Raw genomic sequence first — 13,421 nt, 5'->3', positions numbered from 1 at the left:
CCTTTTATGTCATTGCAATGCATTCCATCAGTTTTGTGCTGAATATGCCATAAGTGATTTCTCATTGCTTTCTGCCTGTCTCCAAATGCACACCTTCCACAGGGGGTGGCACCAAGGCCAGCAAAACACAGATACCCAGATTCCTGATTCTCACATCAAAAACTGCTTCTCAAATATCTGCACATTTTCTTCAGATTATATGGTTGCAAGGTCAAGTTGTTAAGAGGAAGAATTCCCTGGTCTCTTGCATCCTTATCATTTCCACTGAATTTAACTCAGAGATGCACCTCTTGCAAACAGTTCTAGCAAATTCTCCAGAATACAACCCAAAAGCACTGCTCGTATGTAAAGAACTAAAAAAAACTCCCCACATTGGCAACATTTTTTTTTCCTATCAAGAGTTGGGAAGCACAAGCACACAGAGCAAAACCAATTAAGCAATTTACAAATTATCAGTGTTGGTGGTTTCATTTTTAGTAGTAAAACAGGGAAGAAGAGCCACTATGGGAGGAGCTTGGCTGTAAGCTGAATTCAGAATTGCCTTAAAGAAACCAAGGCAGCTTTACATTCGCGTAAGAAAGGTGCAAGATCAAAACCAAGCCTGTGGCTGTGCTCCATCATGACATGATTTCTTTATAATGAAATATAGTGAAAGAAAATTAGTGGCACAAGGATTTTAATGCACCCCAGACACACATTTACAATGATTAAACAGATCAGTACTTGTAAAACCCAAGGGTCTAACTTTACAAACCTTTACTCAAGCAAGCAGTTTCACCAAAATCAATGGGATTATTTGCATATGTAAGGCTATTTATCTCAGCTGGGATCTGTAGGTTTAGGCCACACATTTCTATGTAGATCTTCTATGCAGCAGAAACCACAAAGTTGTATGAAGAACAGGAGAACACTGCACCTTGGAGTTCATTTTCATTTATTCCAGTATAATTTTCTCCGTCCCTCTGACGCATTTGATAAACTGGGCATGTTTCAAAATTGGGAAATATTGGCAAAAATACAAATTTCCTGATGGGAAGAATACTACTCATGGATAATAAACAAAATCAATTCTTATTTGCATATTCAATCAGATTTTGGTTTGCATATAAAAGCATAAGATGGTAGAATTTTCACACGGTAGATGGATCCTGCTCACTTATTCATGCATATATGCATCCACTAATCCTTACACATGCCAAAATCAGTCAGAAATATTCTCTTTGCGAGGCATTCATAGCACAAAAACACTGTCCTCACTGCTGTTCTCAACCTTCCCTTTTCATATAGCGTATGACAGCACTCTCCCACGGCTCTCTCCCCAGACTCCCTAATAGCCCCTGCTCTCTATTAGTCTTCTTTTCACTAGGCAAAGTGGTAGTTTGAATTTTTGAATCATAATTTAAAAGGGATGCTGTCAACTGTATGTGAAGAACAAAAAACGCTGGACCAGATTTTCAAAGGCGCTTCGGCATGGACTTGACAATTTCCCTTGTAACTGTCACTGCAAAATTGAATGTATCTCTCACTGGTAATACTGACAAGTCCTGGACTATGGCTAAAATTTTCAGATTTGGACTATACCTACCTATTTTTCACACACACCTACTAGGAAAAAGAATTCCAAATATTGATGTGGACTGGTACTATCAAAATACACAATATTAATACTATCTCACACACCGTAAGCGCAGTGATAAATGACACCCTGTAAGCAACGCTCCGAGGTGCTGAATGCCTGCAACATCTGTGGGACCTGAAGGCAATCAGCACTCTGAGCCATCAGATAACAGGTTTGACGGTCTTGTAGCCAGTCTGACAGTCTGGATATCTAATTTGCATTTAGAAGAGTGTCATATTCAAATGTATATAATTTTGTGCATTAAATTAAAAATTCAACTGGAACCCTGTGCGTTAAACCCTAGCTGGCTGCAAACTAAGAAATGTTTTCATGTAATTAAAGGAAAAGATCAAACAAATTAGCATCAAAACGAAATGGCAATCTGCTGCAGCAGTCTTTGCCCTTACTAGGTCAAGCATTGGGTACCAAAGAAGCAGAGCTGCCCAGGGCATCTGAAATAATCTCGTATACACAGAAATAGTACTTTGCTCTCCCAGATGAATGAAACGCAAAAATCAGTCAGCATGAAGATGAAAGCCCATATAGGATTTCTACAGCAATGCCAGCTCTGATCAATTGAAACACTGTCAGCAGCAGGTTAAGGAGGTATTTATTTAACAAGGGGACAGAATCTAATTGACTTTCCAAGAGAGGAGAGCGAGCAGGCAGGCAAGCGGGCGCCCGCTCGTTCCGCTCGTTGAATCTTACACAGCCCTTTCTCAAAGGGGGCAGGAGCACAAAGCGTGTTTTGCCCTCTGCAGACACCAAGGACATCCTGGTGTCCCTGTGCAGGGTGTCCCCTGCAAAGGGCAGAGCTGCTGGTGGGCTGGGGGGACAGGGTGGCTGTGCTGTTGTGCTTCTGCAGAATGCCTCCCAGCGTCCTGCCCGCGTGCTGCAGCACAGCTGCTCCTAGACACAGCACCCAAACCCTCCTCTCCCTCCCCGCCTCTGAAGAATTTAAACTATCCATATAAATCACCAGAAAATAAGGGTTTGACCCAGTTACTCATCTTAGGGCTCCTTGCATTCATTTGCTAATGCTAAATGTAATGGAAATCACAGCTTTCTTAAGAAACAGGCAGCACAGAGAGGAAGGGAATTGCTGTTCATGTTCCTACCTGCTTGGTTAGTTGTCACAGTGACCGACACGGCTTGGTCCTGGCTGGGGTTTTGCTTGGACACTCCATTCACCGCCCAGACCTCAAAGGTGTAGTTGGTGTGTGCCAGCAGGTCGGTGATGGAGACCTTGGTGGTTTTGAGGCCGTTCTGCTGGGGGCTGAAGTGCACCCCACTGCCACAGGAGCGGCAGCGGCTCAGCTCGCCGGCGCCGCAGCGCTTGCACACCACGTTGTAGGAGATGTCCTCACGGCCACCTCTGTTCTGGGGGGGACTCCACTCCAAGTTCACTGATGTCTCGTTGACGTTGGAAATCAGGTTTTGGGGAGCAGATGGAGGGCCTAAAAAGACAAAGTGCACGTGTTTTTAGTTTAAAAGAAAACAAAACAACTTATATAGTAACAGCAGAGTTAATGGTCCCAGACCCTGTGAAGCTCCCATTTAAGTCAAGGACTGCAGAGACCAACAAAATTTTACTTCTTTATGTTCTTAACGAAGGCAAAAATATTAATTCATAAGTCAAACTCTGATCTCTTCATCTCATGAATTAACAGTATTTTCCAGCTCTAAATAAGCCTGAAAGCTCAGGATTTCAATTAAACAGGAGTGGGACTTATTTCCTTTCACTATTTATACTTGTTATGAAAAATGTTAAATTTACATATTTTACACTCATTTTTTCCATGATCTCCTGAGCAAAGCATCAAATGCACAAACTCCTGCTTCACTTGAGATTTTCAAGGTCCCCCATTACCTACAGGCAAACTCTAATATAGAAATATCTCACTATATATTTTTCTGAAAAATATAAGCGCAATATTTTCCAGACAAGTTGATGTCAAATCACATTCAGTGAACACTGAAGCCCATCAAGCAGGGACCTGAACATGACACTTTGGGATGCAGGATGGCAATTTAAGTAGAAAGCCAGACACAGAACTAAGGCTTTGAAGGATGTGGAATAAAGTTTACAACAGGGCAGTGCTGGAGAAAGTAAAAGAATTGGAGAGGAAAATATGGTGAGCATCTGAAGGGAGAACTGATAAAAGAAACCTGGTCAGAAACAAGAGACCAGACAGAAAGCTTGGCAGTAAGGCTGAATCCGAGACACAAGGTCAGCTTTTCCACCACAGGGACAGGAGACTTCAAGACTCACAAACATGCTGCCAGACAGCTCCCAGCTGGTTCCAGCACAGGGACTATGGGATTAGGGCACAGAGGCAGGACAGGCTGGGCAGAGCCCAGGGCAGCAGCCCCTCCTGCACCTCCAGCACTCAGCAGAGGTGCCGTGGCCAGCACTGCCCAGCCTCGCGCCGACCAACGCACAGGCACAAATCCTACTTGTGTGCTTCAACCCCACAGGCCCCAAACCCACAGGCTAATTGAAAAGGCAGGAGAGCTAATCCTGCGACTCCTAATCTAATTTCAATACAGCTGAGACACACTTTTTGTACCCTTAAATTTAAGAAGGATGATTCAGAGCGAACCCATGAGAGAGATGGGTATTTTATACATCCCAAAAAGCTTTCCTGGCCATCTCAAGGCAGCCTGCCCTGGGGCAGAGCACACAGGTACTGTGACTACACACACAGGGCTTTGGGACAGGGCTGCAGGAAAGCACTGCATCGAACAGAAATGAAACAGAGAGAGAATGAAGCTTGAAAAATAGAACAATCCAAACAGGAACACAGTAAAAATAGCTGTGCTTAGTAACTGCTGATACTCAGAGCTTTACACTATTAGAAGAAAAATACTGGATATAGTTTTGTAGAGAGTCACAAATTCAAGACACAAGAAAGCTCATGGAAGCTTCTCAGACTTGATCAAAATGCATTTGACGGCTGCAATTCAAAAGAAGTTCAACCAGATCTCCTGGCAGAAAAGGAAGAGAAGGAGAAAGTTCTGGCAAATTTGTGAAATGTTACGAAACTATGAAACTGGCAAAAAAGAATCAGCCAGCACCAATAGTTTCATTAAATGTATAAATAAATAAATAATAAACTCTCATATGCCAAAGGTACAAAAACAGTCATCATGGTAAGACAAGAACCAGATACACTAAAAATGTGAAATTCTACTGAAATTACAAAGTGACTCATTAAGTGTAACAGCAGAGAGGTTAAACTGTTAAGGGATGACTGTTGGGAAGATTAATTGTGGCTCCCTCAATTCATCAGGTTCATCTCAAAAGAAGCCTGAGCAGGCTGCACAGGACAAGGTTTTGAGGGCTGCATCACCTCCTCAGGTCTGTGCTTGAAGCCACCAGGACACAACACATGCTCAACAGGAGACAGGACTTTTATTTTAGGAAAGATAAGTAAATTAAGCAGAGAGTCTTAAATGATACAGAGGTCAAATGTACCTTCAGTATCTAAATGAAAGGTCTCTGTTGCAGGAGCAGCTAAGCAACGATTGTTTCTCTGTGCTCACTTCAGAAACACAAAATTAATACATTAATTTTGAAAGGAGGGAAATCCTCCCTTCTTGCCAAATCTTTGAAACACTCTCTGAGTTAATCGGGGTTGACAGGTAGAATTACTGCAAGAAGAGAGAGCCGAGTCCAGCTCCTGAGCCAGGGAGCCCTCCTGCCTGCTGCACCACCATGCTGCCATTCATGGCATTTACTTATACACTGGCAGCATTTCGGACTCCTGAGGACAAAATCCTTTTCCTCAAAGATCAGTTACTGCACACAGTAAGATACGTTTCCTGATCCAAAAACTAGATGAGAAAGAAAAAGGAAAGAAAGTGGTTTTAATCTCTATTCATCACGTGGAAATGGAGGCAGAGAGAGATGTGGTGAGACAAGGGCACACAAGATGTGCTTTGCACATCTAGGCCATGGTCAAAACTGTCCCGAGTCCCAGACCAATGCCTCTGTCCCATAACCAGCCCTCCTTCCCCCAAAAGCTGCCTTTGCCAGCTCCCCTGGGTAGGAGCAAGCGGTCTCTGCTTAGCCTGCAAATACACGAGCCTTCTTTTCAAAAATACACTCGGAGTGCAATGAGGTGGAAGACACTCCTGAAATCGTGAACTCAAGCGGCAGCGCAGGAACTGCTGAGCAGGAGCTGAACCAAACTCCCTCTGCCCCAGACCTCCCCAAACTGCCTCACACCTGGGCTCTCTCTTCAGGGCAGGCAGGTGCACAAGGTGTCCACATCTGCCCCTCTGCACTGTCAAGGGAACGGGAGAACCAACAGAAGCCTCCAGGGGAAACAGCAGCCTCAGCAGGCTGCCAGCCCAGGTGCTCATTGGGCTGTCCACCTGCCCTGGACAGAGCAGCAGCCAGAGCCAGTGGGAGCTGGGGCTGTGTGCCCTCCCAGAGACCAGCCCTGAACAGAAACTGCTGCTGTGGGAAACATCATTTGCCTTATAGCAAGAAAAAGCAAAAGGCATTTTCTTACAGAGTGTTCACTTGCTGCAGTCACACACACGAGAGCATAGACTCGGAGCACAGCCAGGAGAGCTGAGATAATACTGTGCCAGTGCAAACACCTCCTGCCCCAAGCAGCATCCAGCTCTGCCAGGGCTGAGAATATCCCCATTTCAGGGGGTATTCCTGAAGCAAAGACCTCCGTGGGAGGAGGGCTCCTACTGCTACAGCTGCGGTCTGAAAGATGTGCCTCTTAGCTCAGATACAGCAGCCAGTTTGGGGTTAAACTCAGGCTTAGCCTGGTGTCCATTAAGATATTTTCCAAGGCTCTAGGTCCAGTTTCACATGGGAAAATGTGCCAGAATGAATCAAGCTCCTCAGAAGCAAGAAGTCAGTAATTAGTATGTGGGACAGGGCACTGCAGTGTCTAAACAGAGATGCGACCAAGCGGAAAACCAGGGAAGCAGATGCTTGCAGGTCACAGAGATGAGTGCACCACCTCCAGCATGAAAAGGAAGATGCGGGGGAGTCGCCAAATGGTGGGCTGACATTACAGTGAGGGGAAAAGCAATTTCTTTTCTTCCTGGAGCACAGTCATCAATGGAGCTGTTGGCACTGGGAGTGGGGAATAGCTTCAGATTGATGGGCCTGGTTTCAGATGTTGAAACACAGGGCGTATCTGCTCCTTCAATGGTGATCAGGATTTGCTTTGTTTCTGACAACAGAGCCGCTGCCGATGGATGAGACAAACCCTTTCAGGGCCGTGGCAGACTGCAGGGGCCAGGACAGTTCCTGGATGAACCCAGCATCCCACAGGAACAGCCAGACCATTGCCCTCACACAAATCCTGTGTCCTCTGGCAGAAGAATCTAGCTACGGGGCAGAGGAGAGGAGATACAGGGACCTGTGCCTCTGAATCATCACCACCATCTGTAATTTTGTCACAAGTCCCATGAGCTGCAGCGTTTTTCATAAATCTACTGCCAGTGGAAGCATGCTATTGCATGGGCTATTTGGCAGGCTGGAAGCATGGAGCTAATACTGCCACACTGCCCAGAACAGCTTAAAAACGTGACTGCTCCTACAGGAAACAGAATTTAAATCTAAACATTTCAATTCTGAAAACCAACTGATTTTAAAATTCATTTAATGATGTTAGGAAGACAGGGGCTGTTGTTTTCCCTCCACAGGACAACAGAGACTCAGGGATGGATCTGCAGAGCTACTCAGTCTTCTCATGTCAGGGATTGCAAAGGGGACACAGTTTGATCATGGGGCCAGAAAGCCAGATCCCTCCCCAGCCCCTTTAACCAGCACCCTGAACGGACACGGGGGACTCCTCTGTGGGAACACAGCGAACGGAAGTTTTTAATTTTATTCCTTCCTGGGGCTCCGTAAATCTCCCTTCACAATAAACCCATCAAAATCAAGTGAGCCATGAAGCAAATGGAAAGGCCCTGGGTGGAGCAGCTCATTGTGTGTGTCAGGGTTGAGGGAAACACTGAAGAGTCTGTTTAGCAACAAATAATCTTCATCAAACTAATCTCGCTATCTTCCTCAACCCTCCTATTAGATTTCCTTAAATGTATTGGGCAATGCAGATTGTTTGGCTTTCGCTTGCTGCAATAAACTATAGCCATTGCATCTATCTGTCTTTCATTCACAGATAGAGATCTGTCTGTCTAGAGAACAATGTTGTACCCTATGTCAAACAAACATTCAGGCAAACAAGAGCTTTTAAGGGGTTAATAGCATAAGCATTACTTGTTCTAGAAGGACTGATGAATTTTAGCACTCTTTCTACAACTTCGGGCAGCGTTTTAACTTCTCATCCATCAACATTTCTCTCCCTCCCTTCCTACACTCACGTCTCTCTCCAGTCAGAAGCCTCCCACACGCCAAGGACCTGCTGAAAACCACGACAAGGGCACACATCAACACCTGCCTGTCTCCCTCCTTCCTTCCAGACCTCAGGAGATCCCTGTGTGCTCTCTCACCTGTGTGCCAGCTCTCTGTGGCACACTTAGGGAGCCTCATGATGCAGAGCAGGGATGAAGCCTGGTCCCAGCACTACAGTGACTCACAGCTGCAGCAGTGGAGACCCAGGACGGAACCTGCTCTCCAGGACTGAAGAAGCACCTGTGGGGTGCAGGTGGCATGGGGACACAGCTGGAAAGAGAACCAGGCTGCAGAATAACACTGGGCACAAGGACACCTCAGCAAAGTGCTTATTTACGAGCACAGTATTTCCCATTTAAATCAGCTGCCCTAAACACTAAGGGGTATCAGAGAGAGTTGAGTCAAACATCAACAGGTTGTTTGGATACCATCCTGCTCAGAACCTTATCCCAAAGCCCCTTTCTTCCTCTCCCCAAAGGACAGCAGTACAAATGTAGGAGATTCAGCCTCATGAATCTGGCAAAACCATTCTGCCACGGAAAAAGAATCTCTACCCCGATGCAATGAATGATTTCAAAGAAAGATAGCACAAAGAGGATTAGCTGCAACTGAGTGAATATTCCTGCTGCCCCGAGGGAGCACCGTGCCCAGCCCTTGATGCACACCACAGGGAGAGCACAGAGCCCAGGACTGTGGTGTGCCCAAGGATGGGGTCCAAGCAGGGTGTGCCAGGGCAGCACCACCCCAAAGGCACCAGTGGGGAGGAGAGAGCCTCTCCCCTGACAAACGCCATGCACCACAAACCCACACAAAGCTCCATGCTGGAGCTGGAGGGGCTCCAGGGAGACAGGCAGGTGGGCACAGCTGGTTGAGGGTGCAGGGAGACTCCTGCAAAGCCAGTCCTCCCTGCAGCTGCAAACCTGATGGATCTACACAACCAAAAAACATCCCTGAAAATTAACCCTGAGATTTGAAGGTAGATTTTTAAGTGCACTGTGTTGGGGAACTGTATTTAAATGGTTATGACAGAGGTTTTAATATCCCTGGTTTTACATCTTCCTTTTTTATTACTGATCTGCCCAGCAAGGTGTTTCTCTAAAAGTCTCTGTGGGTGTATGCGGTAAATTCAATTACAGTTTTCTACAAGGAGACCAGACAGACTTGTTTGACATACAGAATACTGTCTTCACTAAACCAGTTAATTTAGTTCAGCAGCAGTGTATGGTTAGGAGGCGTGGATTAAAGCACAGAGAACAGAGATGAGAAAGAAATGATTCCCAGCAAAATACCTCCCAAGTGTCTTTGCTGTCCCATAAAATGACAAAAAATAAAGACCTTGCAACTTGGTTCTCTGCTGCCCCAGGTTGACAGAAACCCACTTCTAGACAACTAGCAGCTCCAAATTTTGGGCAATCAACATTTGTTCACCAAAGGTAGATGTAAGTAAAGAAATTCCTTTTTCCTTTTCTCAGAAGTCCCATGGCCACAGTACTGAATAAAAAAGTTGTGGGGGCTTTGGTTTGGCCAATTTTATCAGACATGAGTAGCCATTATATACTATTTTCTTGTGCTGAAAAACAAAAATATCCCAAAACAGAATGCACTTCAGCACAGGGTTCTGACACTTAATTCCTTTAAAGTGAATGTAGCACTTCCAAGCAATCCACTCTGGTGGCACCCAAAAGAAAGCTCTCTAGAGCCACAAACGGCTGCCAGTCTGCACGTTTCTGTCACAGCCTGGCAGAGGGCTCCTTTAGGAGCTCCCTCTTTCATGCCAGCTTAGTCTTCAGCCACCAGTGGTAGTGAATTATTCTGGCAGCAACATTACCCATTAAGGACTGAACTGATATTATCAGTTTTAGGATTGTAACCACATCTGTTTACTACTAGCCTATGGTATAGTTAAGATTTATTACCTTGAAAGATCTGGCTGTGGGAGGAGATCTATTAAAAACGCAAACTGAAACCCACACTCTCCATGGAAGTGCTAATGGAGATATTTCAAATATATACCCTCAAGAAGGCAAGCCTTTGTTAGGAGCATCCTGTCACTCACCAGATCTGTGCATTTAAAATATACCTCCTTTAAAAGAAAGATGCTCTCAAAAGATACGTATATGACTAAGTAACAAGCAGGATGAAACTTCTGAGCCCTGGAAGGAGAAAATGATTAAAAAAATAATTTCCTCCGTCTGCGTGGGCACGTGTGTAAAAGCACATTTCTCCAGCAGGTAACAGATGTCTCTGCAGCCAGGGCAATGGATAATTATTTTCAAGTGGGTTGTCACACTGCATTCAGCCTGCGTTTGCCTGACAGTGTGAAATCGGAAGGAAGCTTCATTGGCAATTCCCACCAGACATCAGAAAACCTCTAGCATGTAGAAAAGACTTTAATCTTCTTTAACCATTCCCGCACTCTCCTTGAAGAAAATATCACCTCTTTTTTGAGGCAGAAAATGCAGACCTTAGCTTGAGAAGGATTTAAAATCAGTTTAACTAACAAAAAATACTAAAATATTGTATTAAAAATAATACAATAACCTCCTGCTGTTCGAAGCTTTCTAACATCACCCTAAAACTCTGAAAGCCCTACCAAAATACTGTTAAATGCAGCTGAGTGCCAGCTATGGGTGTTTGCTAATCAAAGTCAATCAGGCAGACCAGCAGGCTTCAATGGGCTTTGGACCAGGACTGACAAAAGGATCCTCTTTATGAGAGACACTGACCCTCTTCATCTGCCGTGATTTCAAAGGGAGCTCAGGGCATTCAGAAATCTTCAGCTAATTTGCTACCTAATAAACAAGATTGGTACAACAGGGCAGGTTGCTATGACTCACCGTCGTTTAAAAGGAGCCTAGGATGAACTGGCCTGTTTTGAATCGGCAGCTCGGCCTTGGCTGCACTACAGAGGAGCAGCAAAGTCTTTGATAAGTTAAAGGAGCAGCAGGCACCTGGGAGCAAACATCCGACTGTCTAACAGCGAGAAAGCCTGGCTAGAAATGCACTATCAGAAGCAGTGAAAAGTTTAGCACATCTGCTACACAAGATCTGAGAGCCAGCTTTTGTGTGTAACACAGCGAGAATAAAGAGACCAAATAAAGAGGTGGACAAAAGGAAAGATCCATACAATGAACGTTCCCAAAGATCTTTGGGGTATATCTGCGGAGAGCAATGAAATGCCCATGGAAGTACATCAGGTACCTTTGAAGGGGCTGGCTCAGGCACAGAGAGGCAGCACCAGGGCTCTGCTGAGGCTGCCGGTCGTGTTGCCAGCTTCACCCGTGGGGTCACACTGCTGCTTTTGTATGGATGGCCTTTGACAACTCTAATCAATGCTCTTTGACTTGATCATGAGCCTAGCATCATCTCCCTGGGGGCAGGGCTGAGCATGATATAGAGAGTTTACTATTTTCAGAGAGGATGCGAAGAAAGTAATTATTAAATAATCGGTGTCTTTGAAGTCCTTAAGCTCACTCACTAAAATGTCTGGCAAATGGTGTCAGGCACAGTGTTCAAGAGGAAGCACTCTGGCCTCCTCTCTCCACCTCATAAGGCTTCATTAATCCTGTACAGCAGTGCAGCTGTCAATGATGTTTCAGCATGAGAGCTGTGATCCCCTTCAGATATGCCTTTGTTGTTGATCTCTAACCATCTGAAAGAAAAGTTCTAACGCAGAGCAAATACCTGGGCTGTGTACGTTTAAGCTTACAAATAAAGCCCACACTTTCCCATGACAGTTGTGGATGTTGCTGCCACTAATTGCTGCTTTCAGCAGTTGTGGACAGGTCCCTGTTGTTGTGGGCTAATTTACACAAGCACTGGTAGTTCGGACAACCCTCACTTTTTGTCTGCCTGTCTATTCCTGACCGTTTATCATTACAGATTATGTGTTTTTACAACTGGTGAGACCAAAGCCAACAGGCTGCAGGATGCGGCAGCCACTCGAAATACCAGTCATCAGCTCCATTTCCACCCCCTCTCCTCTCTGGGCATAGTTAGCTTTACAACTGGGTTATAATAAGGCAAATGATTTGGTAAACAATTCTTCTATTTATTTATTTGGGCAAGATTCCTTTGACTTCAGCGAGAGTCCTGCCAAGCTAGGGATCCTGGACCGGTGCCAGTGATAAAATGCCCATTGCACTGGAATGTACGATTTCCTATTTACTTGCCAGAAGTACCCTGGTTACCAGCTTCACAATAGGCTTTGTTCCTTTCACCCGGAGAACAATTCACTTAATAGCTCCTCTCCTAAAGAAGTTAAGCAAAGAGGTCCAGTTACCACTGGCAGAGGTGTGGGAAAACTGATGCTTGCAGGTACCACTCCTTTGGGCTCCAGGCTTCTCTTCCAAGAACTGCCATATCAGAACATTTTGCACAGTCATGTATGCTAAGACATGTTATCACATCTACTCTAATGCACTGTGCTGCAGACAATACACCTGTGTTCACTCACTCTTTCCAGATAAAAAGAATTCCACTGCGGATACCAGAAAGTTATCTGACAGTCTGACAGGAAAGAAATCCAACCAGAAAAATAAGTTGTTCTGTAATTGGCCCAACTGCTGAATTTCTTATTCTGTTTGCCCTCTAATTTACTTCAAGAGCTCTACAGAACTGGGTCCTGACTAACCAAATCAAAGCCCCCACTTAATTGAGTAAATGTCTCTGTTAATTTAAGGCTCTGGCCAGAAAATCAGAAGACAGCTAATAAACAGTTGCTGTATTTAAAGGAGTGATGATTTTAAGTCTACTGATTATAAGCACACACTGTCAAATTACTGCCGTCTCTTCTCTCCCAGCCATAACCACTCCCCTTCTTATTCAATTCCTTCAGCCCGTCACCACACACAAGGGGAGACAGCTTTCTCCTTTGAGATTCCCATCACTCACAATCCCTTTCTCTCGGTCTGGCAGCGATGCAGCGATGGATGGTCTATTTTCCCAGCCTACATGGAGAAGAAAAATCATTCTCTCCTTACAGCCTACCCACTATTCCCTCTGCTCTTGCAACTGCTGTACTCCAGCTCAGAAGGCATTCTGATGTACTATGTACATAATGAACAATCTCATATGATGTTTTAAGAACAAAATCATCTACCGAAGGTACAGACATATATATAAAGACTGGAAGAGTCATAAATTTAAATTCTGAAGATCAGAGGCTCAACTGGCATGCATTTCATTTTATAGAGAATGGGATCCAACAGCAGAGGTTGGACTGCAGTAGTGCCAGCACAGGTGTGGAAGTGTGGCAAAGTCAGTGCAAAGCCACCTACAATGCAGCAACTGTGTGGTGTATTCTACTTTCTTTTCTCCTAACAGATACAACAGTGATAATCCATGTCCAACTGGAAACTTAGAAAAGGAACAAGTTGAAGGAAAAAGAACATATTTGTTTATTTATATTGTTTA

At 44.8% G+C, this 13,421-nt stretch overlaps 1 protein-coding gene across 2 annotated transcripts in view; it reads right to left on the bottom strand.

Moving 5' to 3' along the window:
* The window catches only part of EPHA4 (EPH receptor A4), a 104,098-nt gene that overhangs the window by 45,013 nt on the left and 45,664 nt on the right, over positions 1 to 13,421 (bottom strand). For both annotated transcript variants that reach the window (XM_085069669.1, XM_085069670.1), the window contains one exon: positions 2,737 to 3,075. In XM_085069669.1, coding sequence (XP_084925795.1) covers positions 2,737 to 3,075 — 339 coding nt within the window. The remainder of the gene's footprint in view (positions 1 to 2,736; positions 3,076 to 13,421) is intronic.

This window comes from Lichenostomus cassidix, chromosome 9 (assembly GCF_008360975.1).
Source record: "Lichenostomus cassidix isolate B80296 chromosome 9, HeHo_3.0, whole genome shotgun sequence".
Lineage (NCBI taxonomy): Eukaryota > Metazoa > Chordata > Aves > Passeriformes > Meliphagidae > Lichenostomus > Lichenostomus cassidix.
The sequence above is the reverse complement of the archived record's forward strand: the minus strand, read 5'-3'. Positions and strand labels throughout refer to the sequence as shown.